Source organism: Arachis hypogaea, chromosome 2 (assembly GCF_003086295.3).
Source record: "Arachis hypogaea cultivar Tifrunner chromosome 2, arahy.Tifrunner.gnm2.J5K5, whole genome shotgun sequence".
Taxonomy (NCBI): Eukaryota; Viridiplantae; Streptophyta; class Magnoliopsida; order Fabales; family Fabaceae; genus Arachis; species Arachis hypogaea.
The window spans coordinates 22,248,324-22,275,725 of record NC_092037.1 but is presented as its reverse complement, the minus strand read 5'-3'; the positions used below and the strand labels follow the sequence as shown (position 1 = coordinate 22,275,725).

Here is a 27,402-nt window from a genome sequence, read left to right as displayed (position 1 = left end):
TCTGAGCAAATATTTGTTTTCATTTTATTTAATATAATTGTTACATATACTTTCATGAGCGAATAACTATTTTACACTTTTAAAAGATTACAATTTAGACAAAAGACACAAATGATAAAATGACATTCTAAAGATATGATCTATTTGACAAAATGAAGACATATATAAGTATATAGATAAATTGACTAAACATTTTATTTGGTTTGTCAAATGAAACATATTTTTAGGGTCATTTTATCATTTACATTTTCTGAGGTTTATTTTATCAAAATAATAATTTTTCGGAAGTCAAAATGATTTCACTCTTATTTTTTTCGGTTGTATGTAGAAATGTAGAATGCACTTAAGAATTAAGATGAGTGGCAGTGTGGCACACATCCCATCTAAATTTAAAAAAAAGATATATTAAATTGGTGTACGAAACAAAATAAATATACAACAATGTGTTAGTTATTATCATCATCATCACCTATCCAGAGAGATATATCCGACATCCAAGTTGCTTTAATCAATACAATAATTATATAGGGCCCAAGCTCTGGCAATTTATAGTTTGGGATATACTTCCATTTTATTTTCAAAATAAATTAATATTATCTAGAACTCAATGGATTCCAACTAATATGCTTTATTGCTATCGTCTCATTGGTATATTTATGAAGAGGTCCCTCTCCAAAAACACTATTTTTTAAAACCATAAAACACATTATGCATATTGGATAGTGGACCAACATTAACAATTTGTTGTAAAATAATGATGGTAAAAACAGAATAAAAGAGAAAATAAGATGATTCTATTATTAAAACTTTCTTATAGGTATTTCTCAATACAAATATTTATAATGTATAAACACACTCTTTATAGTAATATACTCGCTATAACAATAACTGATTCTCAATTTAGAAGCAAAACTCGCTTCTTTCTCGTCTAAGCCATAGTATATGCTGCTTCAGCTTGATGTGTCCTTGAATTGTGAAAAGAACCAACAGCAAGTATCCACTTTCGATATAAAATAAAAAATTTCATGGCACTAAACCACTTGAACTCGTGAACTAAGTTCACAATAAAGACAACATTAGATAAATACAACGCATTTTGATTAACTAATCTCATGAAATTTTCTAACATTAATATTTTCTAAGTTAGTCCTTGTTCAAGTACAAAGATACATTAAAAGATCATTCAAAACTTTATAAACTAGTCCTCTTCTGTTCTAAGTAAAAAGTTTAATGAGAAGTATGAGTCAACTAAACAGTAGATCAAGTAAAATTAAGAATGCGTTTTGCAGAATCCAGTGTGTTAAGTAGTAGCATAGCAACAGTCATAGGTCCAACTCCTCCGGGGACAGGGGTAATAATGGAAGCAACCCTAACAGCTTCTTCAAAGCATACATCACCAACAAGACGGTAACCGTCCTCATAGCTAGGATCCTGCAACACTTTAGCTTTGTAAGATACGATTGTCATCAATGACGGATCCAAAAAATTTTGTCAGTGGGAAACAAATATATATCGCATAACAAAATAATTTTCATAGTAAATTAATATAATAGGGGCAAATTTAATAACATAACGGGGTAAATAAATATTATTACTATATACTACTCACAAATTTTTTGAATTCTAGTGGGGGCACTTGCCCCCACAACATTATATATACATCCGTCACTGCATGATCATTAATCTGTTGGGTTTTTCCTGTATCTCGTTAAAATTATAGAATAATGATACGTTTGTGTTATTTGTGGTAAAATCTGCCATTTGTAATGTTAACCAAAGTTATTAATTTTTAAGATTTACAAAATTTGTGATAAAATCTCAACTACTGATTATATAAAGGATACCAGTGTCCTTGTACCATAACAAAGATAACATTGTGCATTAAGCCATGGAAACAATTAAAAATTTAAAATGTCTTCACCTAACAACTTGTTACTTTTTTAGAAAAGATTGTTGAAGTTTTCATGACAAGTTGGTTAATTGAAACTTTTGAATGCAGCAACTGAAATATGAGAAGTTATTTGATGGGGATTACTAACTCACCTCAACAGGAGTCGTCCCGACATCAATCACAACTGCACCAGGTTTTATCCAGTCGCCACGCACCAAATTCGGCAGTCCAGCAGCTGAAACTACAATGTCAGCTTCACAAGTGACCTGTTTTGAGTTTTCTGTAAATGCATGTACAACGGTGACTGTTGCATGGTGTCTCTGCCAGCAAAGAAGATGATATCACATTATCTACAAGGAGATGAACTAAAGAAGCCACCATGATCGATTCACACATTCAACTGAAATAGATTCTTACCTGCAATAACAAGGATGTCGGCAAACCAACAATATTACTTCTTCCGATTACTACAGCTTTCTTCCCCGTAATCTCCACACCAGCTCTAAGCAATAATTCAATGCAGCCTTTTGGAGTACATGGAGTAAATAGTGGCTCCCTTCCTGCTATTGCGAGATTCCCAATATTAAGGGGATGAAAGCCATCGACATCTTTCGCAAGGCATACAGCATCCAAAACTTTTTCCTCATCTAAATGCTGTACTAAACATTATTGCAACAAGTTAACAACAGAAACTCTAGAAAATTCTAGACATCTCTTCTAATCCTCAATTGTGTTAACTATCTACTTTGAATGTACAGAAAAGACAAACAATAAAACAATATTTCACCTGTAAATGACTCCCAAACAACCAGATGAAGGTTACCATTGAATTATTAATTATTGTATGATTAGAATTATACTTAACCAGATGAATGTAACCATTGAATTATTAATTATTATATGGTCAGAATCAAATTTTCATAATGTTAATTAAAATTTGCAATATTTTACATAAAAGTGGCATCAAATAAACTAAAGTTCCTACTTCATTTCCCATGATCAATTTTGACAATAGCATCAAATTCTGTTTCTGTACGCGCATACCATTAAGGATGTTTTGTTTTTAAGAAATTTGGGCTTGTATGATATATGTGAGGAAGTATCAGCGGGTTGGGTGGGTTGTGATTTATTAATGCAATTTGGGTGGATAATGATATGTGGTAGTGGATAGTGGACACCTCAAGTTTGAGAACTAGAACTGAAGTTGGGTTAAGGCATATCTATGGTGATTGTTAGAACTGGTGCCAGCGAAGAAGGAAGTTAGAATAACGGGAAATTAATCCGTAATGCCTGAGGTTTCAATATCAAGCCCAAGCCTGAAATATGTACTTTATGGTATTAACCATGTGCACTAATATACAGAAATAGGACGCTTGGGAATATAGGATCCCTTCGCCCTCCTAAATGGTCGGACACTGAAAACTATGGGTCATTTTGGCAATTCTTATTTCCAACCACCCAAAACAAACCAAATTCTGAGAATTCTTATTCTATGAATACTGCTTCAGCACAGAAGATAAATTCTTTTGACATCAACAAAGAAATGTACAAGAAGATCAAAGTGTAGCTAACTTATTGTAGAAGTCAAAGATTCAGAAATTACTTTAGGTAGAGGAAGCTGCACAAGAATGCCATGAATTGATGGATCCTTGTTATATTGCATGACAGCATTATGAACTTCTGCTTCTGCACAATCAGTGGATAATTCAGTCACCATAGAGCTGATTCCAACTTCTTCACAAGCCGTTACCTTATTGCGAACATAAATTTGAGATTCCCTTCTCTCGCCCACCAAAACTACAGCTAATCCAGGAACTTTTCCGAGGCATTTCTTCATTCTTCTTACCTCATCAGCTATTTTTGACTTGATTTCCATTGATATCAACTTTCCATCAAGCACCACAGCATTCTGTTCATTAACTGAGGCAGACATCAATTACAATGGGAAAATTGATAAATAAAGGGCAGAAGAAGCAATGTGAGCCACAAGAAGAAGTAAAGAATCACAAATTTTCAATCTATTCATATTTACAGAATATTACCATCCTATAAAGACTAGATTGTTCATGTTACTCCTATTACAAAATACACAGCAAATTGCATTCAAAGTTTTGTTTCATTTCTTATCCCACAGTTATGTAAACTAGTCATAAAAAAATGGTTCAATGAGCTAGGAAAAATCCAATTTCAGCAAAAATGAGGAGTGCGTGAAAAAAACGCAAGCAAAACAATGTAAGAAGAGATGTGTGGTGATGTTTAAGCTGAAATGTTTAAGCTAAATTTTACTCCAAAACACCTATATTTTTCTCATTGAAGTAAAAAGTGCAAGAGATTAATGAATAGATAAAAATTAGGCCTACGAAAGACATGGCATCTACCAAATCATCTAAATGCTAGAATTTAACATCCAAAGAAATAATGATAAATTCAATGTGAACCAAGTGAATAAGATACTTACAGCTTTTATGTACTTCTGGAATATTCTGACAATAAGACTTGGGAGTCCAGATATCACGTATGTCCAGAGAAGCAAGCGGTGGAGACAACAAAATTTGATCCAATTGATGATCAACTTTCAAGGTATGTAGAGACCTTATCTTTTGTGGATGACATTTTCTTAGAAAATTATGCCATGTAACTGCCACTAAGCCCATTTAATACTCGTCAAGTTGTCATAAACAACACTATCGTCTTCCTGAAACAACGACATTCAAGATTTATTCTTCCTCTTTCTTTTTGACTCGTTTACACGAGGTTTGTCTCTGACAAAGTGTTTGGAAATGATGCTTGGAATTCAATTTGGAATAAATATGGAAATGAATTAAATCCTATATTTTGATAAAACTTTACCCTTTTAAAAATAGAACATCAAATTTTAAATGCCTATCTGACTATCTCCATAGCTGAAGTCTGAAGAAAATGTATGCAACACAAAATCAACCAGAAAGATTTAACATATGGTAAATAAAGGATGACTTCCGAATACGAAAGCTTTCTTCAAAGATTATTTATCAAGTTTAACGAAATTGAGCAGCAAAATAAACATTCCAGAGCACAATAACGCATTAGAGCAAGCATTATTATATATGAAATCTAGAATAATAGAGGTGTCAATAACATTTGAAGAGCTCAAACATCACTTTAGCGACTCTAGTCCAGTCCAACCGCTTTGTTCTATCATTATCATTATTTTTTCTTTTAAATAGAAACACAAAACAACAATGAAAAATAATTAAATTATATAAAGAAAAAATAACCTCCTTACGAACCTGGACATCAAACCTGAATAATCAAACACGAGTAGAAACGAATTTTGTGACTATCTTATCTTAACAATGCTAAAACAAATAGACGCCAAAACAAATTTACAATTTTAACGCAGCAAAAAATTACGACCTCAATTAACTTTGGAATTCAACCAATTAGCAACAAATTGAGAGCAAATAACTAGGGATGAGAAAACTCACGGCAGCTGCAGCAGAAGGACGCGTAGAACAGCAACAGCAAGAACGAAGACTGAAGAGCAAAGATCCACACGCGAGGAAGGATTTTCCAATAAGGCAGTGTCATTTTACTTTTAAGTATAATAATTTTTCAAAATCATTATTTTTGGCATATCTAATTCTACAAGGGCGTTTTTAACCTTTTCAAAATATATAATACCTTCAACAATGTGCTGAACTACTTCAACAAGTCTGCGAGTAAGATATCCAGCATCTGATGTTCGTACAGCAGTATCCACAACCCTTTTACGGGCTCCCGTAACAAGAAATTATATATTCTGTTAAAGAGAGTCCTTCGCGTAAATTGCTTTAAATGGGTAAATCAATCATTTGTCCTTGTGGATCTGACATTAATCCTCTCATACCCACTAATTGGTGTACTTGAGATGCATTTCCTCTAGCGCCTGAGAAAGACATTATATGAACTGGATTTAGGGGGTCGTATATGTGTCTCAAGTCGGGAGTGGATCCTCTAGTGGAAAAAAATTGAATGATATTTAGTGGAAGATTTCATCCTTTATTATTTTCTCTCTCTTATTTAATTTTGATCTTACTTATAAAATTAAAAGTGAGAGATCACACTTTATTCTCTCAAGTATTAGAAAAAATGAAAAGAATCTATTTTCGTCTCAAAGTCTCAACTCTTTTATTAGGTTGTACTTGGAGGGCTGGCTAAGACACAATTAGAATTTAGTTTATTTTTACTTGATTGAATTCACTTATCCTTATTCTCTTAATTCCTCAAAAAATTAAAGATTAGTATAATAATTTTTCTTAAAATTCTAAATCAAAACTTTTTTTAGGATCCTTTATAATAATAAAATATAAATATTAAATAATATTGATTGACTATTTGATTCAATTTAAAAGTTTTAAGTTAGCAATTATTATTTTTAATGTTTTTTTAAATATAAATTAATTTTTTAGTACGAACCACCTTGTTAATTATTGTAAAAATCATAACAAGAACTAACATTAAGATTAAAAAGAAGATATATATGCTTAGTTTTATAATAGAATAATATCTACCATAATGTATTTTACATGCAATATTATAAGTAATTTATGTCTCATAAGCTAAATGTAAAATGATTGGTATTAATTTTTATATATAAAATATAAATAGATGAGAAAGATTTTTGTATATTGGCAAATACATTTTTTAAAAGAATCCTGCTAGGGAGCCAATGGCTTATTTGTATTAGGGGTGGCAAAACGGGTCGAGCTTGCTGGGTCAATCCACTAAACTTGCTAAAAAAGGCGGGTTGAGCTAGAATTTGGAGCCCGCCAAATTTAAAAAACCCGCCAAACCCGCACCGCCAAATTGGCGGATTTTGGCGGAGCGGGGCGGACCGGTCCGTCGGGTCGAAGCTTTTTATTTTTCTTTTTTTTATTAAATAAAAGAGTGGTTACTATAATAAATTAATAATTATAGAATTTTTAAACACTTTTTTTCATTTTTTATTTTTATTCTACTTTTAGTTATTAACTTTATTTATTTTATTTTACAATTTCGTATATATGTTCAAATTATGTGACTTATTTTTTTAAAATAAAGATAATTTTATTGACAAATATTATTTTGAACAATTTTATTGAAGTTAAAAATTAAAAAAATAGTAAAAAAATTATATTATAATTTGACTATTTTTTATTTGTATTTTATTTTTTAATTATTATTTTTTGGTTAATTTTAATGAATTTTATTTTTCAAAAAAAAAAAGAGTCAAGCGGGCTAGCCCGCCAATCCGCCATAAAGCGAGGCGGGCTAGCATTTTGAACTCATTTTAGTTGGCGGGGCGGGCCGGTCTGCCCCGTTTATGAGGCGGGCCTAGGCGGGGCGGGGTGGGTTGGGGCGGGCCGGCCCGCTTTGCCACCCCTAATTTGTACAATGTGTATAATGGATATATGAGTTACAAAATAAACATCACCCATAATGATAATAAACATCTCATGTTATAAAATCACTCATCCCAAAAAGTTAAGCTGATTTTGGTTCACCAAAGATCGAACTCTTAACCTTTTGGATCTAGAGCTCTAATGGAAAAAGGTAACGCTTGTATCTCTAATACTCCCTAAACCTTCATTGTACGCATTGTACAAAAATTTCGTTGACTCCCCATACTTTTCCTTTCTAAAATTTCGTTTAATTTTAAATCTTAACCCGCGTCTTTTCTTTTGCAAACAAAAATTTTACCGTTAGACTATATTTGCATTTATTTTAATGGGCAATTTTCCAAAATAAAATGATTGGAAGAAAGCTTTACCAAATTACAACATTTGGAATTTGGTTACCATTTTGCGTTGAATCCATTTATATAGAAACCGTGGGAGCCAACCACGGATTCCAAATGCACATAAACCGTGGGAGGCAGCAGGGTTTTATGGGTTGGAAATGCACAATGTAAACCGTGGTAGGCAGCCACGGTTTACACTTTATAAATGAAAAGCAGAAACCGCTGGTGGTAGCCACGGTTTATGAAGAAGAAAAAGCATAAACCGTGACTGGCAACCACGGTTTATGAAGGGCATTCAAATGATCATAAAACCCTGTAACCTAACACGGTTTATGTATAATGAAAATCTATATATATTCGAGTGAGAATGTAGTTGATGAGGAGATCATTTTCACAATGTCAAGTGAGGGAGAGAGTGTTCTTGTGTTAGTGCACTGCTCTGGAAAAATTAAAAAGAGCAAAAAATATGGTGTGAAGTTCACTGATAGAGAACCGTTGAGTGTATTTGTTAGTTCGTCAAACAGTTTGTCAGATTTGAAGAGCACCATCTTGCAGAAGCTTGGAGTTTTTGGGAGCAAGGTTGTGAAGAAGATCTTCTACAAGATTCCCATTGCTGTAGTTTCCAGCGGTGTGATGTATGATACATTCGTGTTAGGGGCTGACGAAGATATTAGGGTTCTATTTCATTGCGTGAGGAGTTTTCCTGAGGTCAGAATACACGAGTTGTATGCGAAGTTGGAGGTAACTCTGGATAGTTCTGGGGCATCGGCTCCTGTTCATAGCTCGACTGCCGCTGGCGGTGCGTCTTGCTCGGCGCCAGCAAACCGGTTTTCTGTTCCGCAGGTTGCCTCTCCTTCTTTTGCGGCTGATCTGGTACCAGCGGTTGCAGTTCTAACTGCACGTTCCCCTAATGAAGGGGTCCTGCAACAGGCATTTCTGGGGGAATCAGGTCGTGCCACAGATGATGAACATCAAGAATTCGGGGTACCTGATCGAGTAGAGAATGCAATGCGGGACGATGACTCTGATGAGGAGCCTGTAAATATATTTGGGGACAGCGACGATGACACCGGTGCCAATCCACAAGCACAACAAGGTCCTTCAAGTTCCGGCACACAGCATTACCCTCCACATTTCTCGACGTTAAACTTGGAGGCTCTGGGTGAACATACGGCCGGAGTTGCTACAGTAGGTGGTTCGTCAACCGAATTTCAGATTGGACAATCCTTCCAGAGTAAAGAAGAAGCTGTTCTTAGTGTGAAGGACTACAGCATCCGTCAAGGTGTTGAGTACCGAGTGATGGAATCGGACCATTTGAAGTATCATGGAAGGTGCAAGGATTTCGGCAAAAGTTGTAGTTGGATGATTCGGATTTCGCTCCGTGCACGGAAGGGAACTTGGGAGGTTAGGAGGTACAACGGTCCGCACACTTGCTTAGCAATATCTGTTTCCAGTGATCACCGTCAGCTTGATTACCACGTTATCTCTGCGAGGATTTTTCCGTTGGTTAGTGCGGATGCTGCAGTACCGATCAAGGTCTTGCAACAAGCGACTGAAGCTGATTATGGCTTCAAGCCCAGTTACCGGAAGGTTTGGAAAGCAAAACAGAAGGCAGTTGCACAAATATATGGAGACTGGGAAGAGTCTTATGCCGAATTGCCACGTTGGATGCTAGGCGTGGAGTTGGCGATGCCCGGGACAGTTACTGTGTTGCAGACGTCATGTGGCAGCAAATTTCAGCCTTTCTTTCAAAGGTAAAGATGCGAGAAGAATGCTGGTTAATGCTGCGTACGCAAAAACTGAGGCGGAGTTCTATTACTGGTTCGACATCATGCGTACTGAGAATCCGGCAATGTGTGATTGGGCGAACCGGATGGAGTATGAGAAGTGGACGCAACACCAGGATAGCGGTAGACGGTTCGGGCACATGACAACAAACATCAGTGAATGTGTGAACTCCGTCTTGAAGGGAACTCGCAACCTCCCGGTCACGTCGTTGGTTAAGTCCACATACGGAAGGCTTGCTGAGCTATTCGTTATCCGGGGACAAACAGCAGAGGCGCAGCTTGGAGCTGGACAAGAGTTTTGTCAGGCATTGGTCAAGGGTATTGAAAGGAACATGAGGGAGTCAAGGTGCTTCACCGTCACGTTGTACGACAGGCACCAGTCGGAGTACACGGTTGCTGAGACTACACCGACTGGAAACTTCTCCTTGGGTAGCTACAGGGTCTCGCTGAAGGATCACACATGTGATTGTGGGTACTTTCAGGCCCTCCATTATCCATGCTGTCACGCCATTGCTTGTTGCGCCCACTCCCGGCTTAATTGGGCAGCATATGTGCATGAGGTGTATCGTATGAGTGAGGTGTTCAAAGTTTACAGTAACGGGTTTGTTCCGCCCATACCAGAAGGGCTATGGCCACCATATGCCGGGCCTACTATCATTCCTGATGCTAACATGAGGCGAGCCAGGGAAGGTCGGCCGAAGGCAACTAGGATCCGTGGTCCCATGGATCGATCTGCTGAGAACCAGCCCAAGCGTTGTGGGCTCTGTCGACAGCCAGGTCACATGCGGAGGAACTGTGGCCAGCGAAGAGATACTGCTGGCGGGGATCATTAGGTTGTATTATTTAGGTTGATGCTGGGTTATCAATGTATGTTTAATTTCAGTCTTATAAGTAGCATTGTTGTTATTCATATGTTTATGTATCGTCCTGTAAGAATATTTGTTTCTTGACTTGGTATATTAAGAAAGCCTAATTTAGTGTTAATGTCGTTGTATTTGTTTGGACAAATAAATTAGAAACGACTAGATCATTAATCATACTTAATAGCTAAATACATCAACTTAAGATACAACACCAGAAAGCATAACAAATGTTTAAACATTAATCCAAGTACATAACGAAAGAAAGGACATAGACAAAAGGGAAATACATAGCTAACTAATCAGAGTCCTCGATCGTGTCACTGTCGTCATCCTGCAACTGACCAATAAGGTGACCTCCAGTGCCACATAAAGGAGCACGACGAGCCCTCCGTGGTCTCTCATCCACCAGTGGCACCTGTGCCTGTGGCGGAACTACGCTGAAAGCCGAAGCTGGGGTACCTCCCAACGCGAACCATGGGTCCAATGGTGAAGGCGCAGGCTCGTTCAGGTCAACCGGCAAACCTGGCTGTACATCCTGAACATGTGGCTGGTGCTCGGCAAACTGTGAATGTCCCTCATCCATCTGTGGCCTATAATGAGTGCCATCATCCTCTCCCAAGATGTCTGCTATATCTCTGAAGAACTCTAACTGACTCACAGGATCATCGATGTCCATACCGACGGCCGCCGTAGTAAAGTCGGCGAACATCTGAGAAGAACCCCCCACCTCGTACGTACCCTGATCCATCCCTGTGCCCACACCACCAATGTCCTCACCAACAGCATCCTGACCACTGTGATACTCTCCAGATGGTCCTCTACCACGGGCACGTCCACCACCATCCCGCTGACCATGTCGTCTGGCCCTACGTCTCGGAACACGATGATCAACATCACCTCCCTGACCACCAACACCCTGCCCCTCATCTAACTGGTCGGCCAGCCATCGCCACTCTCGATCCGTAGTACGTGTGCCGATACGCCTACGCCTGTCCACGCGGCGGTTGTCCGGTCTGTCGACAACCTGCACCATAGGAGGTGCCTGCGATGACCCTCTATGGCGAGCCTCCTCAGTCAACACAATAGGCCTGGGATCATGAAATGCAACCTCTGGGGATAGAAATCGGTGCGCCAGACGATACCACCAGTCCAGGTACTCAGCTGATGGCCCAGGATCATCAACTCGGTCAACGGGTAAAACTGAGGCATGCCGATCCTGCCAATGCTCATGCCACTCCCGATAATATGAGGGGAACCACCTATCTCCACCCCTGCCGTCCTTCGCATGAAGCCAGTCTATGTTAAGAGCCAAACGAGGGAGATGCTGAACCCCGCCGAACTGAGGCATAACCCTATCCACCTGGTGCCACTCAATCGCAGCAAAATAAATGAGACTGGTAACTGCCGTCCATAGCCTGCGGTGCTGGTCTAGTAGTATCTCTGGATGAACAATAGCTGCGACATCCGGAGTGGAATAGGGCTCCCACACGATCTACATCACGTAATGAAACTTTACGTAAAACAAATTCTATAACAGGCAAAACATAACTGAATGAACTAAAAGTAAATTACTCACATCATGCACACGCAATCTATCCAAAGAAAGGCGTGCAGCCACCACTCTCTGATCTACTGCATCGTTCCTCGGTAGATACTGAGCCCACCTACAAGTTCAAATAAAAGAATGTCATAACATCTAATGGGACATGTAAATGAACAATTTCAAACTCTAGCATCATATTTCTTTACCTGGATGCAAGTGGAAACCCGAATCTGTTGAAATCACTTGGCCTCAGACAAGGAAATCTCCAGAAGATCCAAGACTGTAGAAGCTGAAGTGGCCTAGCCAAGTTGACAACATTTCTGTTTGTTCCACGACAAAGACATCTGTACAACCACGCCAGCGCGGCCGAGCCCCAGCTATATCTACCCAAGTCATCCAACGATGCCACATATGGAAACCAGCGAAGGTGGACACGGTTGGCGTTCTTGTCCGCAAACAGCTGAGATGACAACAGCATCATAATATAGGCCCTCGCGTATATACGCACGATGTCCTCAGTAGCATCTGCTGGCAAAACCCGAAACCGCTCATGGAACCATGTGTAGCACACTGTCATCTGCTTCACTTTATTCTGCGGAGGTAACTCCCCAAACAGCTCACGGAACCACACCCATGCCGGTCTTCCATTTTCCATGAAATTCTCAAACTCACTAAGGCACCCACTCACAGGCTCACCATCAATCGGTAAACCCAGCTGATAGGCCACGTCCTCCAAGGTGACCGTACACTCCCCAAAGGGCATGTGAAATGTGTGGGTCTCAGGACGCCACCTCTCAATGAATGCGCTAAGTAGAGGCTCATCAACCCAGAACCACTGACTGTTCAGCCTAGCCAAGTGATATAAGCCCGCCGTCTCTAGATACGGTATGATACGCTCGTGTAAAGGCATATTCTGTTGTCTTCTCACACCACTAATAACCCTAGCAGGCTGTAATGAGAAAGATAGCGAACTCTCAACAGACAACAACAGCAACAATTTACAGTAATATCAATATAAACCCCTAGGCATAACAACAATAGACAAAATAACACTAACAATATTACTAACACGTAAACCTAAAAAATTATTTCTGCCAACAATATAAATTACAAATTCAATAAATATAAAATACTCACTATCATGATAACAGCAAAAAATTCTATTATAACTGTTAAAATATTAATTTAACATTTACCATTAATGATAAGAACATTAAACAAAAAATAATAATAAAAAGCCGGTTTAACCAACCTCTTGGTCGATAAATCCAGCCACATGCGCAACGCGGTTTAACCGGTACAACCGGTCTTCTTCTTCCATCGGTTCTCCACTAAACCGGTTCAACTTCTCAAACCCGCAACTTAACAAAAAAATTTCTTTTTTCCTCTCTCACCCACCAACCTTCCCCTCACTCACAAAACTCACAAATGATCCGCCCTCACCAGCCACGGCTTTGCTATTTATACTATTCACTCATAAACCGTGGCTGCCTCTAGGGGTTTATGTTTGAAAGCATTTACTCATAAACCGTGGCTGCCTACCACGGTTTATGCTTCACATTCTCTTCACGTAAACCGTGGCTGCCTACCACGGTTTACATACAACAAGATTTGATCATAAAACCTCCCTACCTCCCACGGTTTATGTGCATTTGGAATCCGTGGTTGGCTCCCACGGTTTCTATATAAACGGATTCAACGCAAAATGGTAACCAAATTCCAAATGTTATAATTTGGTAAAGCTTTCAACCAATCATTTTAATTTGGTAAATTGCCCTATTTTAATCGTATTTGATATTAATATATATATATATATATATATATATATATATATATATATATATATATATATATTTGGTATAAAGTATACGAAATTAAATTTTGTTTTAATATCCTATTTGATTTAAGATAAATATAAATAATGAAATCAATAAATTTACTTAAATATCATTATTAATTAAAAAAAATAAATACAAAATTGTTGTAAAATAATTAAGAAAGGAGTAATAAAATGAAGTATAAATAAAAAATACTACTATCAGTATTTACCAATACTATTATATTATCATAAAGATAATATATTAATATTATATTAGTAGCATATGAAAAAGAAAGTAAAGAAGTGTTTTATATTGTAGTGTATATAAGAGAGAGAATATTTGTTTTTAGGATAAATACCCTTTTCGGCCCCTGAACATTTTAAAGTGGGACATATCGCACCTTTATCATCCAGAAAACTCAACCGGATTCTCAACCAACGACATAAGTGTACGAATCGATCCCTGTGACCGGTTGCTAACAGGTTGCCTGGATGACGTGTCAGGTGGAGGCTGAGTTATCAACTGCATTTGCCACGCGTGAGTAGAAGTTGTTGCAGGGACTCAAAGTCCCCTCCCTGCAACTGAAACGGCGTCGTTGCATTGGGTTAATATTCCCCCATTCTTAAATGATTGAAAAGGTTTAGGGTTCGCATCTTCTGGCTATGTGAGAGGACCTGCAACGGTGGGCATGGCAACTGTAAATTCTGGTGCTTCATTCAGTCGCGAGAAAAGATGCGGTGGGGGTGAGGAGAGTTGGGCCAGTGGAATGAGTACTGATGGAAGCATTCTGGAAGGAGCGTCGAGAAGGATGAAGAAGAAATTTGTTCCTTCAGTGTGCAATTGCGGATCATACGCCATTTTGTTCGAATCTGGAACTTCAAAAAACCCTAGGAGGCTTTTCTTTGGTTGTTTTTATTTTAAGGTAAATTTTTTGGAAATCGTTTTTGTTTGGGTTGTTGCGTTATTTTGGTAACTTGTTGGAGTTGAACAGTAGACATGTTTGATGTAGAACAACACAGGACATTGCAAATACTTTGCCTGGCTAGATGAGTATGTTGCCTCTTTTTGTATTGATGAGGTGGTACAAGATGGAGTATCGTACCCAACGAAAAAGATGGAAGAAAGAATTACAGAGATAGGGAAGAAGATGGATGAGGTCAAAAGCAATGAGAAGAACAGTGGTGCTCTTAGCAGATGGAAAGTGTTTGTGTTGATTTTGCTGGGCATTGTAATAGGAAAGGGATGTAGTATAGTAACAGCTGCATAATGTTAATATGCCTTTGACATTGTAAATTCAGTGTTCTGTAATGGGGGCAATGTCTGGATGTAGTGAAAGAAAAGAATATGAAATTATAATAAACTATGTTTCTGGATTAATAGAGTTTGTTTAGTAAGTTATGAGTATTTTCTGCATTTCATGATTTGTGTGTAATTGATTGACAGATTCATGGTTAAACCAAACTGAAAACATAGTAACAATGCATATTTACACAAGGATTATACATTGTCATTTCACAAATCCAAGATTTGGAATATGCACTTCACAAGCCATGTGAGGCAAAGTTTTCATAAGGTAACACACAAGGAACACCAAGACAAAGTTTACAAAATAAAACTCACACACTATGTGAGTCCAAGTAGTTTTCCAAAAAAACATGTCCTTAAATATATGCAGTTTTCAGAATTTTGGACTAGCAGCCAAAAAACATAAACAACAAAACAAACAGATAAGTCTTATAGTCTAAAATTCCTAGTTAACTAAGTATGCTTTGGTGGCCTGAAATTTGGTGTTGGAATCAACTTCAATAAGTCTGAAGAGGTTCCTCCACTTGATGCAACAACTGTTTCCTTGGTGATGGCCTCAAGATTTTCTGGTGTAGATGCTGGTTGGTGGCCTGTTTGTGGAGACAGAGGACCTGGTGGCCTAAAGGTCTTCAGCTTGGGCCTGAATCTGGCACTTAGCTGGGCTGGTGGTGCAGGACTGGGCTGGGTTGGTGGTGCAGGAGTTGGTTGGGCTATTGGTGCAGGTCTTGTCTGGGCTAGTGGTGCAGGACTTGGCTGGGCTGGTTCACCTTGAGACTGCTATGTAACAACATCCAAAATAAGCCAGTTACTAAGAAAAAAGAAATGAGTAAACAAGTTAGACTGCATAGTATACTATAACATTTACTACTGGAGGGGCAGATTGAGATATTGGGATTTTCTCTTGTGGAGTATGTGGCCTCTTGGGCATCTTTTTCTTATGCTTCTTAAGCTTAGCCTATTCCAGGAGTAAAACAATAATATGGCAAACCATTCAGTTCTAACCAGACAATGACACCAGTAAACCTAAAGAACAAAAAGCATAGCAAAGTAAGATTCATATATCTAACCCTAATTTCCTCTAAAGTAGGGTTCGGCCTCTGATGTATGGGTTTGTTCTAAATGTGGCCAGAAGTTCCACCCTGAACAATGAGTTAAGATTTCAATTAACTTTGGTAGTATTCCATGGCTGCAGAAAGAAAACCAAATTATGGAGAAAATTCTTGCATACCTTGTTATTTCTCCTGCTTTTTGGTTCATCCATCCAACCCGATGAGTGGCCTGCACCCGTTCTTGAAGCTTCTCTTGCAAGTATTAAAACTAATATACAATCTCTGAAATAATTTTGGCCCTTATGACTGGGTAAGGTATTCATATGTGCTATGCTCCTGGGATTGCTCTTGTGTATCTCATTCAGATCGTCCCTCAGCTTCCCAAATTGAGCCCCTTTACTGCCCAACACAGTCTCCCTAGCTTGCTTTATTGCTCGTGTAATCATCTTCCGATTCAGTTGAACATTATAGTCTTCTTTCATATATTGCATTGCCTCCCTAGGTGTCAACTTTGGTTGCGTTTTTAGTCGCAGCCCCAATTTCTCAACCACCCATTTTTTATCAGCAAGATTGCTTCCATAGTCCCGGCCACATGTGTGCTCACTGTGAAATGTCTTGACCTTAAAAGACTTGGTAATCGAGTTCTTCAATACAAAAATCAGCCAAGGACAATCTTCCTCAGCACAAGCTGCTCTAACTCTCCCTGGCTCATTTTTTAGGTACATGCAATGCCTTCCATCTTGCACAAACACATCCTTAAGTGCTCTTTTAAATTGCTCCATAGTTACAAACTGCATCCCTAGCCTAAACTGCACCTCTCCAAATGTTTTGCCCTCATTAAAATCTGGACCAGAAGGGCCCCTCTCATCATCAGATGAAACTGGAGTCACAAAACCCTCAGACTCATACTCATAAATAATATTATCACCATCAACGAATTCCTCACCAGCCTGAGTTGCAACCTTCTTCTGCCCCACATTTTCCTCACTAGCTGGGCCTTCCATATTACCCAGATCTGACCCAACACAGCCTCCACTACTTGGGCCTTGGCCCAACCATGAATCTCCACTGCTAGGCCCATTTTCCATTTCTCTATTCAGAACATGTTTCCTCCTCCTCTTACCAGTATATCTCCTGGAGGCCCTTCTCTTTGCCATGGTGTTAGGTGGACAAGACTTTCCATTTCTCTTCTTTTTACTTTGTACATCAACAGACTCCTCAGAACTCTCAGTTTTATAACTAGGAGGAAGGGGTTTGTAAGCTTCATCTTCAACACTTTCGTATGAATCATAGGAGGAGGAAGAAGATTTTGAAGAATCTATCACCGCAAAGACATCTTCATCTTCAGATACCATTTCCTCCTCCACAGGCTCGTTGATAAACCCATATTTTATGATATAATTTGTGCTGAATTTAAGTGTTTTATTCAATCCTTCACCCACTTATGCATGTGAAATTGCATGGTTTTACCTTTCCTTCCTTATTATGAGATGTATGTAAAAAACATGTTTTCTAGGCTTTAAAAGTATTAATTTTAATTATCTTTTATTGCCATTCGATGCCGTAATTCGTGTGTTGAGTAATTTCATATCTTCTAAGGCAGGAATGACTTAAAGGATGAAGAGGAAACATACAAAAATGGAAGGAAAACATAAAACGAAGTTTTTGAAGAAACGGACAGTGACGCGTCTGCATGGGCGATGCGGACGCGTGGTTTGCACAAAAAGGGATCGACGCGACTGCATGGACGAAGCAGCCGCGTGCCAGCACGAAATGGCAATGACGCGATCGCATGATTGACGCGATCGCACACCACAAGCGAAACGCAAATGACGCGGACGCATGACTGAAGCGACCGCGTGACACGAAAAACTCCAGACGACGCGACTGCGTGACCCACGCGGACGCATGACAGAGGCCACACACCAAAAATTACAGAAAGCGATCCCAGCGATCTCTGAAGCCCTTTTTGCCCCAAATCCAAGTCCAGAAAGCATAGACCAGAGGTTATGAAGTGAAGGAATGCATCCGAAAGAGGGGAGCTAGCCAATTAGTTACTTTTCATAGTTTAGATGTAGTTTTAGTGAGAGAGGTTCTCTCCTCTCTCTTAGGTTTTAGGATTAGAATTCCTCTTAAAGGATTTAGGATTTCAACTCTTCATCAGGTTCAATTCTTTGAGAAGACGACCCGAGATTTGAATACTCGGTTATCAATTTTAAAAGGGTTTGTTACTTGTGACAACCAAAACATTTGTAAGAAAGGTTGATTGCTTGGTTTAGTAACTATACTTACAACGAGAGTTTACTATAACTTCTAAACCGTCAATCTTCAGTTCTTCAAAATGGCGCCGTTGCCGGGGAATTGCAAACGTATGCCTTATTATTGGTTATTGTAAATATTTTTCAAAAAAAAACATTTTTCTTTTACTTGTTTATTTGTTTTCTCTCTTCCCGCTTATTTCTGATATCTATTATGAATTCTCACCCCTCTCGCTTTGAGTTTGGTTCTAATTTTGTTGCAAGGAATGGAAGCTATAACAGGACTATGCATCAAGGTCTAAGCAATCAAAGATGGATGGAGCCACAAGGATCCGATCAACCCTTTAGGCAACAACATCATCCTAGATATCATGGACAAAGACCATTCTACAATGCATACCCAACTGATAGATTCGGTGGACTGCCTTGTACCTACCAACAAGCCCCACCCTGTATATATAGCATTACATGTTAGTTAGTTAATAACATTTCATCAAGGAGGAACACTAAAACTTTAAAGCCATCCAATATATTTTACATTGAAAAAATGGACAGTGACGCGTCCGCATGGGCGACGCGGACGCGTGGTTTGCACAAAAAGGGATCGACGCGACCGCATGGATGACGCGGCCGTGTGCCAGCGCGAAATGGCAATGACGCGATCGCATGATTGACGCGATCGCGCACCACAAGCAAAACGCATATGACGCGGACGCATGACTGAAGCGACCGCGTGACACGGAAAACGCCAGATATCGCGACCGCATGACCCACGCGGACACGTGACAGAAGCCATGCACCAGAAATTACAGAAAGCGATCCCAGCGATCTTTGAAGCCCTTTTTGGCCCAAATCTAAGTCTAGAAAGCATAGACCAGAGGTTATGAAGTGAAGGAATGCATCCGAAAGAGGGGAGCTAGCCAATTAGTTACTTTTCATAGTTTAGATGTAGTCTTAGTGAGAGAGGTTCTCTCCTCTCTCTTAGGTTTTAGGATTAGGATTCCTCTTAAAGGATTTAGGATTTCAACTCTTCATCAGGTTCAATATTTCTTTTACTTTATATTTCACTTCTACCTTGAGATACTTAATGCTTTTATTTATGTTTGATTTATGTTACCCAATTGGCTTATGAATATTTTCCATGTTAGATTTGACTGCTTTGAATGAATGTTACTTGAGTTATTCCAGATATTTATGATTTCAATTTAGCTTTCCCCATTATTGGCTTTAATTGATTAATTGGAAGCTCTTAAGTTATCAACTATTCATGATTGATTGTTATGTCGGCTAATTAACTGGAATTCCACTAACTCTAGTATTTCCTTAGGATTTGGCTAGGACTTGGGAAATCTAACCAATTAGTTCACTTGTTCCCTTGCTTACGTAAAGGTTAACTAAGTGGGATTAACTTCCATTCTCATAGGAGTAACTAGGATAGGACTTCCGAATTTTCATATCTTGCCAAGAGTTTATTTTATAATTAATTATTTATTTTATTTGTCATTTAATTTACTTGTTCCTCATTTTCAAAACCCCAATTTACAAAATCCATAACCAATAATAAGAACATACCTCCCTGCAATTCCTTGAGAAGATGACCCGAGGTTTGAATACTCGGTTATCAATTTTAAAAGGGTTTGTTACTTGTGACAACCAAAACGTTTGTAAGAAAGGTTGAATTCTTGGTTTAGTAACTATACTTACAACGAGAGTTTACTATAACTTCTAAACCGTCAATCTTCAGTTCTTCACTCATCGTAAGTTACATCAGGGATATCCACTCCATGCTCAAAGTAAAGGTGGAACTCCTTCAGATTATTCCTCATAGTGAAGTCGCACATGTTGTTGATCTCCTAATCACCATAGAGCACATGCAGACCATCCTCGAACTCAATAACAGTTGGGTCGTGCCAGTAGATTTGTTTGTATGTCAAGTACCCTGGTGCACGAAATTGTGATCAATACTTTTCACAAATCAAATAATCCCCGGTAATGAATCCAAAAACTTGGTGTTCAATACCATGGCATAAACACAATTTCGCACAACTAACCAGCAAGTGTACTGGGTCGTCCAAGTAATAAACCTTACGCGAGTAAGGGTCGATCCCACAGAGATTGTTGGTGTGAAGCAAGCTATGGTCACCTTGTAAATCTTAGTCAGGCAAACTCAAATGGGTATGGTGATATGCGAATAAAACATAAAGATAAAGATAGAGATACTTATGTAATTCATTGGTAGGAATTTCAGATAAGCGTATGAAGATGCCTTCCCTTCCGTCTCTCTGCTTTCCTACTGTCTTCATCCAATCCTTCTTACTCCTTTCCATGGCAAGCTTAAGCAAGGGTTTCACCGTTGTCAGTGGCTACCTCCCATCCTCTCAGTGGAAATGTTCAACGCACCCTGTCACGGCACGGCTATCCATCTGTCGGTTCTCGATCAGGCCGGAATAGAATCCAGTGATTCTTTTGCGTCTGTCACTAACGCCCCGCCCTCAGGAGTTTGAAGCACGTCACAGTCATTCAATCATTAAATCCTACTCAGAATACCACAGACAAGGTTAGACCTTCCGGATTCTCTTGAATGCCGCCATCAGTTCTAGCCTATACCACGAAGACTCTGATCTCACGGAATGGCTGGCTCGGTTGTCAGGCGAGCACTCGGTTGTCAGGCGATCAACCATGCATCGTGTATTAGGAATCCAAGAGATATTCACCCAATCGAAGGTAGAACGGAGGTGGTTGTCAGTCACACGTTCATAGGTGAGAATGATGATGAGTGTCATGGATCATCACATTCATCAAGTTGAAGAACAAGTGATATCTTAGAACAAGAACAAGCGGAATTGAATAGAAGAACAATAGTAATTGCATTATACTCGAGGTACAGCAGAGCTCCACACCTTAATCTATGGTGTGTAGAAACTCCACCGTTGAAAATACATAAGAACAAGATCTAGGCATGGCCGAATGGCCAGCCTCCCAATGATCTAAGATAGCATAGAACAAAGATAACTACCCCCGATATCTCAATACAATAGTAAAAGGTCCTACTTATAGAGAACTAGTAGCCTAAGGTTTACAGAGATGAGTAAATGACATAAAAATCCACTTCCGGGCCCACTTGGTGTGTGCTTGGACTGAGCAATGAAGCATTTTCGTGTGGAGACTCCTTCTGGAATTAAACGCCAGCTTTAGTGCCAGTTTGGGCGTTTAACTCCCATTTTGGTGCCAGTTCCGGCGTTTAACGCTGGGAATTCTGAGGGTGACTTTGAACGCCGGTTTGGGCCATCAAATATTGGGCAAAGTATGAACTATCAAATATTGCTGGAAAGCCCAGGATGTCTACTTTCCAACTCCGTTGAGAGCGCGCCAATTGGGCTTCTGTAGCTCCAGAAAATCCACTTCGAGTGCAGGGAGGTCAGAATCCAACAGCATCTGCAGTCCTTTTTAGTCTCTGAATCAGATTTTTGCTCAGGTCCCTCAATTTCAGCCAGAAAGTACCTGAAATCACAGAAAAACACACAAACTCATAGTAAAGTCCAGAAAAGTGAATTTTAACTAAAAACTAATAAAAATATACTAAAAACTAACTAGATCATACTAAAAACATACTAAAAACAATGCCAAAAAGCGTACAAATTATCCGCTCATCACAACACCAAACTTAAATTGTTGCTTGTCCTCAAGCAACTAAAAATCAAATAAGATAAAAAGAAGAGAATATGCAATGAATTCCAAAAATATCTATGAAGATCAGTATCAATTAGATGAGCGGGGCTTTTAGCTCTTTGCCTCTGAACAGTTTTGGCATCTCACTCTATCCTTTGAAATTCAGAATGATTGGCTTCTTTAGGAACTCATAATCCAGATAGTGTCATTGATTCTCCTAGTTAAGTATGATGATTCTTGAACACAGCTACTTATTGAGTCTTGGCCGTGGCCCAAAGCACTCTGTCTTCCAGTATTACCACCAGATACATACATGCCACAGACACATAATTGGGTGAACCTTTTCAGATTGTGACTCAGCTTTGCTAGAGTTCCCAATTAGAGGTGTCCAGGGTTCTTAAGCACACTCTTTTTGCCTTGGATCACAACTTTATTTCTTTCTTTTTCTTTTTTTCTTTTTTTTTCGAATTTTTTCTTTTTTTTCTTCTTTTTTTTTTGAATCACTACTTTTTCTTGCTTCAAGAATCATTTTAATGATTTTTCAGATCCTCAGTAACATGTCTCCTTTTTCATCATTCTTTCAAGAGCCAACATTCATGAACCACAAATTCAAAAGACATATGCACTGTTTAAGCATACATTCAGAAAACAAAAGTATTGCCACCACATCAAAATAATTAAACTGTTATAAAATTCAAAATTCATGCAATTCTTTTCTTTTTCAATTAAGAACATTTTTCATTCAAGAAAGGTGATGGATTCATAGGACATTCATAACTTTAAGGCATAGACACTAAGACACTAATGATCACAAGACACAAACATAGACAAACATAAGCACTAAAATTTCGAAAAACAGGAAAATAAAGAACAAGGAAATTAAGGAACGGGTCCACCTTAGTGATGGCGGCTCTTTCTTCCTCTTGAAGATCCTATGGAGTGCTTGAGCTCCTCAATGTCTCTTCCTTGTCTTTGTTGCTCCTCTCTCATGATTCTTTGATCTTCTCTAATTTCATGGAGGATGATGGAGTGTTCTTGATGCTCCACCCTTAGTTGTCCCATGTTGGAACTCAATTCTCCTAGGGAGGTGTTTAGTTGCTCCCAATAGTTTTGTGGAGGAAAGTGCATCCTTTGAGGTATCTCAGGGATCTCATGATGAGTGGGGTCTCTTGTGTGCTCCATCCTCTTCTTAGTGATGGGCTTGTCCTCATCAATAGGGATGTCTCCCTCTATGTCAACTCCAACCGAATAACAGAGGTGACAAATGAGATGAGGGAAGGCTAACCTTGCCAAGGTAGAAGACTTGTCCGCCACCTTATAAAGTTCTTGAGATATAACCTCATGAACTTCTATTTCTTCTCCCATCATGATGCTATGAATCATGATAGCCCGGTCTATAGTAACTTCGGACCGGTTGCTAGTGGGAATGATTGAGCGTTGGATAAACTCCAACCATCCTCTAGCCATGGGTTTGAGGTCATGCCTTCTCAATTGAACTGGCTTCCCTCTTGAATCTTTCTTCCATTGGGTGCCCTCTTCATATATGACTGTGAGGACTTGGTCCAACCTTTGATCAAAGTTGACCCTTCTAGTGTAAGGATGTTCATCTCCTTGCATCATGGGCAAATTGAATGCCAACCTTACACTTTCCGGACTAAAATCCAAGTATTTCCCCCGAACCATAGTAAGATAATTCTTTGGATCCGGGTTCATACTTTGATCATGGTTCTTGGTGATCCATGCATTGGCATAGAACTTTTGAACCATTAAGATTCCGACTTGTTGAATGGGGTTGGTAAGAACTTCCCAACCTCTTCTTCGGATCTCATGTCGGATCTCCGGATATTCACTCTTTTTGAGTGAGAAAGGGACCTCGGGGATCACCTTCTTCAAGGCCACAACTTCATAGAAGTGGTCTTGATGCACCCTTTTGATGAATCTTTTCATCTCCCATGACTCGGAGTTGGAAGCTTTTGCCTTCCCTTTCCTCTTTCTAGAGGTTTCTTCGGCCTTGGATGCCATAAATGGTTATGAAAAAACAAAAAGCAATGCTTTTACCACACCAAACTTAAAAGGTTTGCTCGTCCTCGAGCAAAAGAAGAAAGAAGAGAGTAGAAGAAGAAGAAATGAGGAAGAAGGGAATGGCTTTGTGTTCGGCCAAAAGGGGGAGAAGTGGTGTTTAGGTTGTGTGAAAATGAAGGAGTGAAGATGGGTTTATATAGGAGTGGGGGGTGGTGATGGTTCGGCTATGTGAGGGTGGGTTTGGGAGGGAAAGTGTTTTGAATTTGAATGGTTAGGTAGGTGGGGTTTTATGAAGGATGGATGTGAGTGGTGAAGAGAAAGATGGGATTGGATAGGTGAAGGGTTTTTGGGGAAGAGGTGTTGAGGTGATTGGTGAATGGGTGAAGAAGAGAGAGAGAGTGGTAGGGTAGGTGGGGATCCTGTGGGGTCCACAGATCCTGAGGTGTCAAGGAAAAGTCATCCCTGCACCAAATGGCAAGCAAAATTGCGTTTTTTTGCCAATTCTGGCGTTAAACGCCAGGCTGGTGCCCATTTTTGGCGTTTAACGCCAGCTTCTTGCCCTTTTTTGGCGTTTAACGCCAGTCTGGTGCCCCTTTCTGGCGTTAAACGCCCAGAATGGTGCCAGACTGGGCGTTAAACGCCCAACAGCTAGCCTCACTGGCGTTTAAACGCCAGCACGCTCTTCCTCCAGGGTGTGCTGTTTTTCTTTCTGTTTTTCATTCTGTTTTTGCTTTTTTCATTGATTTTGTGACTTCTCATGATCATCAACCTACAAAAAATATAAAATAACAAAAGAAAATAGATAAAATATAACATTGGGTTGTCTCCCAACAAGCGCTTCTTTAATGTCAGTAGCTTGACAGAGGACTCTCATGGAGCCTCAGAAATGCTCAGAGCCATGTTAGAACCTCCCAACACCAAACTTAGAGTTTGAATGTGGGGGTTCAACACCAAACTTAGAGTTTGGTTGTGGCCTCCCAACACCAAACTTAGAGTTTGACTGTAGGGGCTCTGTTTGGCTCTGTTTTGAGAGAAGCTCTTCATGCTTCCTCTCCATGGTGACAGAGGGATATCCTTGAGCCTCAAACACAAAGGATTCTTCATTCACTTGAATGATCAACTCTCCTCTATCAACATCAATCACAGCCTTTGCTGTGGCTAGGAAGGGTCTGCCAAGGATGATGGATTCATCCATGCACTTCCCAGTCTCTAGGATTATGAAATCAGTAGGGATGTAATGGTCTTCAACTTTTACCAGAACATCCTCTACAAGTCCAGAGGCTTATTTTCTTGAATTGTCTGCCATCTCTAGTGAGATTTTTGCAGCTTGCACCTCAAAGATTCCTAACTTCTCCATTACAGAGAGAGGCATGAGGTTTACACTTGACCCTAAGTCACACAAGGCCTTCTTGAAGGTCATGGTGCCTATGGTACAAGGTATTGAAAACTTCCCAGGATCCTGTCTCTTTTGAGGCAGTTTCTGCCTAGAGAAGTCATCCAGTTCTTTGGTGAGCAAAGGGGATTCATCCTCCCAAGTCTCATTTCCAAATAACTTGTCATTTAGCTTCATGATTGCTCCAAGGTATTTAGCAACTTGCTCTTCAGTGACATACTCATCCTCTTCAGAGGAAGAATACTCATCAGATCTCATGAATGGCAGAAGTAAGTCCAATGGAATCTCTATGGTCTCATTTTGAGCCTCAGATTCCCATGGTTCCTCATTGGGGAACTCAGTGGAGGCCAGTGGACGTCCATTGAGGTCTTCCTCAGTGGCGTTCACTGCCTCTCCTTCCTCCCAAAATTCGGCCATGTTGATGGCCTTGCACTCTCCTTTTGGATTTTCTTCTGTGTTGCTTGGAAGAGTACTAGGAGGGAGTTCAGTAATTTTCTTGCTCAGCTGACCCACTTGTGCCTCCAAGTTTCTAATGGAGGACCTTGTCTCAGTCATGAAACTTTGAGTGGTTTTGATTAGATCAGAGACCATGGTTGCTAAGTCAGAGGTATTCTGCTTAGAACTCTCTGTCTGTTGCTGAGAGGATGATGGAAAAGGCTTTCCATTGCTAAACCTGTTTCTTCCACCATTATTATTGTTGAAACCTTGTTGAGGTCTCTGTTGATCCTTCCATGAGAAATTTGGATGATTTCTCCATGAAGGATTATAGGTGTTTCCATAGGGTTCTCCCATGTAATTCACCTCTTCCATTGAAGGGTTCTCAGGATCATAAGCTTCTTCCTCAGATGAAGCTTCCTTAGTACTGCTTGGTGCATTTTGCATTCCATACAGACTTTGAGAAATCATATTGACTTGTTGAGTCAATATTTTGTTCTGAGCCAATATGGCATTCAGAGTGTCAATCTCAAGAACTCCTTTCTTCTGACTAGTCCCATTGTTCACAGGATTTCTTTCAGAAGTGTACATGAATTGGTTATTTGCAACCATTTCAATCAGCTCTTGAGCTTCTGTAGGCGTCTTCTTCAGATGAAGAGATCCTCCAACAGAGCTATCCAAAGACATTTTGGACAGTTCAGAGAGACCATCATAGAAAATACCTATGATGCTCCATTCAGAAAGCATATCAGAAGGACACTTTCTGATTAATTGTTTGTATCTTTCCCAAGCTTCATAGAGGGATTCTCCTTCCTTCTGTCTGAAGGTTTGGACTTCCACTCTAAGCTTACTCAATTTTTGAGGTGGAAAGAACCTTGCCAAGAAGGCATTGACTAGCTTTTCCCAAGAGTCCAGGCTTTCTTTAGGTTGAGAGTCCAACCATGTCCTAGCTCTGTCTCTTACAGCAAAAGGGAATAGCATCAGTCTGTAGACCTCAGGGTCAACCCCATTAGTCTTGACAGTGTCACAGATTTGCAAGAACTCAGCTAAAAACTGATGAGGATCTTCCAATGGAAGTCCATGGAACTTGCAATTCTGTTGCATTAGAGAAACTAATTGAGGCTTAAGCTCAAAGTTGTTTGCTCCAATGGCAGGGATAGAGATGCTTCTCCCATAAAAGTCGGGAGTAGGTGCAGTAAAGTCACCCAGCACCTTCCTTGCATTGTTGGCATTGTTGTTGTTTTCGGCTGCCACGGGTTCTTCTTCTTTGAAGATTTCTGTTAGGTCCTCTACAGAGAGTTGTGCTTTGGCTTCTCTTAGCTTTCTCTTCAAGGTCCTTTCAGGTTCAGGATAAGCCTCAACAAGAATGCTTTTGTCTTTGCTCCTACTCATAAGAAAGAGAAGGGAACAAGAAAATGTGGAATCCTCTATGTCACAGTATATAGATTCCTTTAGGTGTCAGAGGAAAAGAAAAGTAGAAGACAGAAGTAGAAAATTCGAACTTATCAAAGGAGATGGAGTTCGAATTTTGCATTAAAGAATAGTGTTAGTCCATAAATAGAAGGATGTGAGAAGAAGGGAAGTAATTTTCGAAAATTAAGTAAAAGATTTTGAAAACATTTTTGAA

The 27,402-nt window shown here is 39.5% G+C and overlaps 2 protein-coding genes and 1 non-coding gene across 3 annotated transcripts; 2 read left to right on the top strand and 1 right to left on the bottom strand.

The window, feature by feature from the left end:
- Positions 1-772: 772 nt before the first annotated feature.
- On the bottom strand, positions 773-5,839 carry LOC112741298 (bifunctional protein FolD 1, mitochondrial). Its single transcript, XM_025790225.3, has 7 exons — positions 5,555-5,839; positions 5,359-5,407; positions 4,350-4,586; positions 3,495-3,811; positions 2,309-2,545; positions 2,044-2,211; positions 773-1,431 (listed from the first exon to the last, which is right to left on the bottom strand). Exons 3-7 carry the CDS (start codon positions 4,543-4,545, stop codon positions 1,261-1,263), a joined length of 1,089 nt encoding a protein of 362 aa, XP_025646010.1. The 5' UTR covers positions 4,546-4,586; positions 5,359-5,407; positions 5,555-5,839; the 3' UTR covers positions 773-1,260.
- Positions 5,840-9,402: 3,563 nt separating this feature from the next.
- Positions 9,403-10,251, top strand: LOC114924691 (uncharacterized). Its single transcript, XM_029289965.1, has one exon. The coding sequence runs from the start codon at positions 9,403-9,405 to the stop codon at positions 10,249-10,251; it is 849 nt and encodes a 282-aa protein (XP_029145798.1).
- Positions 10,252-26,516: 16,265 nt separating this feature from the next.
- Positions 26,517-26,624, top strand: LOC112766540 (small nucleolar RNA R71). Its single transcript, XR_003184425.1, has one exon. It is a non-coding gene; the product is annotated as a small nucleolar RNA R71 (small nucleolar RNA).
- Positions 26,625-27,402: the final 778 nt, after the last annotated feature.

Coding starts and splice junctions, on each gene's coding strand:
- LOC114924691 (XM_029289965.1), top strand. CDS start 9,403: ATGCTGGTTAATGCTGCGTACGCAAAAACTGAGGCGGAGTTCTATTAC.
- LOC112741298 (XM_025790225.3), bottom strand. CDS start 4,545: ATGGGCTTAGTGGCAGTTACATGGCATAATTTTCTAAGAAAATGTCAT. Junction 2,546..3,494: donor TGCAGCTTCCTCTACCTAAA/GTAATTTCTGAA, acceptor TGTTTAGTACAG/CATTTAGATGAGGAAAAAGT. Junction 2,212..2,308: donor CGACATCCTTGTTATTGCAG/GTAAGAATCTAT, acceptor CTTTGCTGGCAG/AGACACCATGCAACAGTCAC.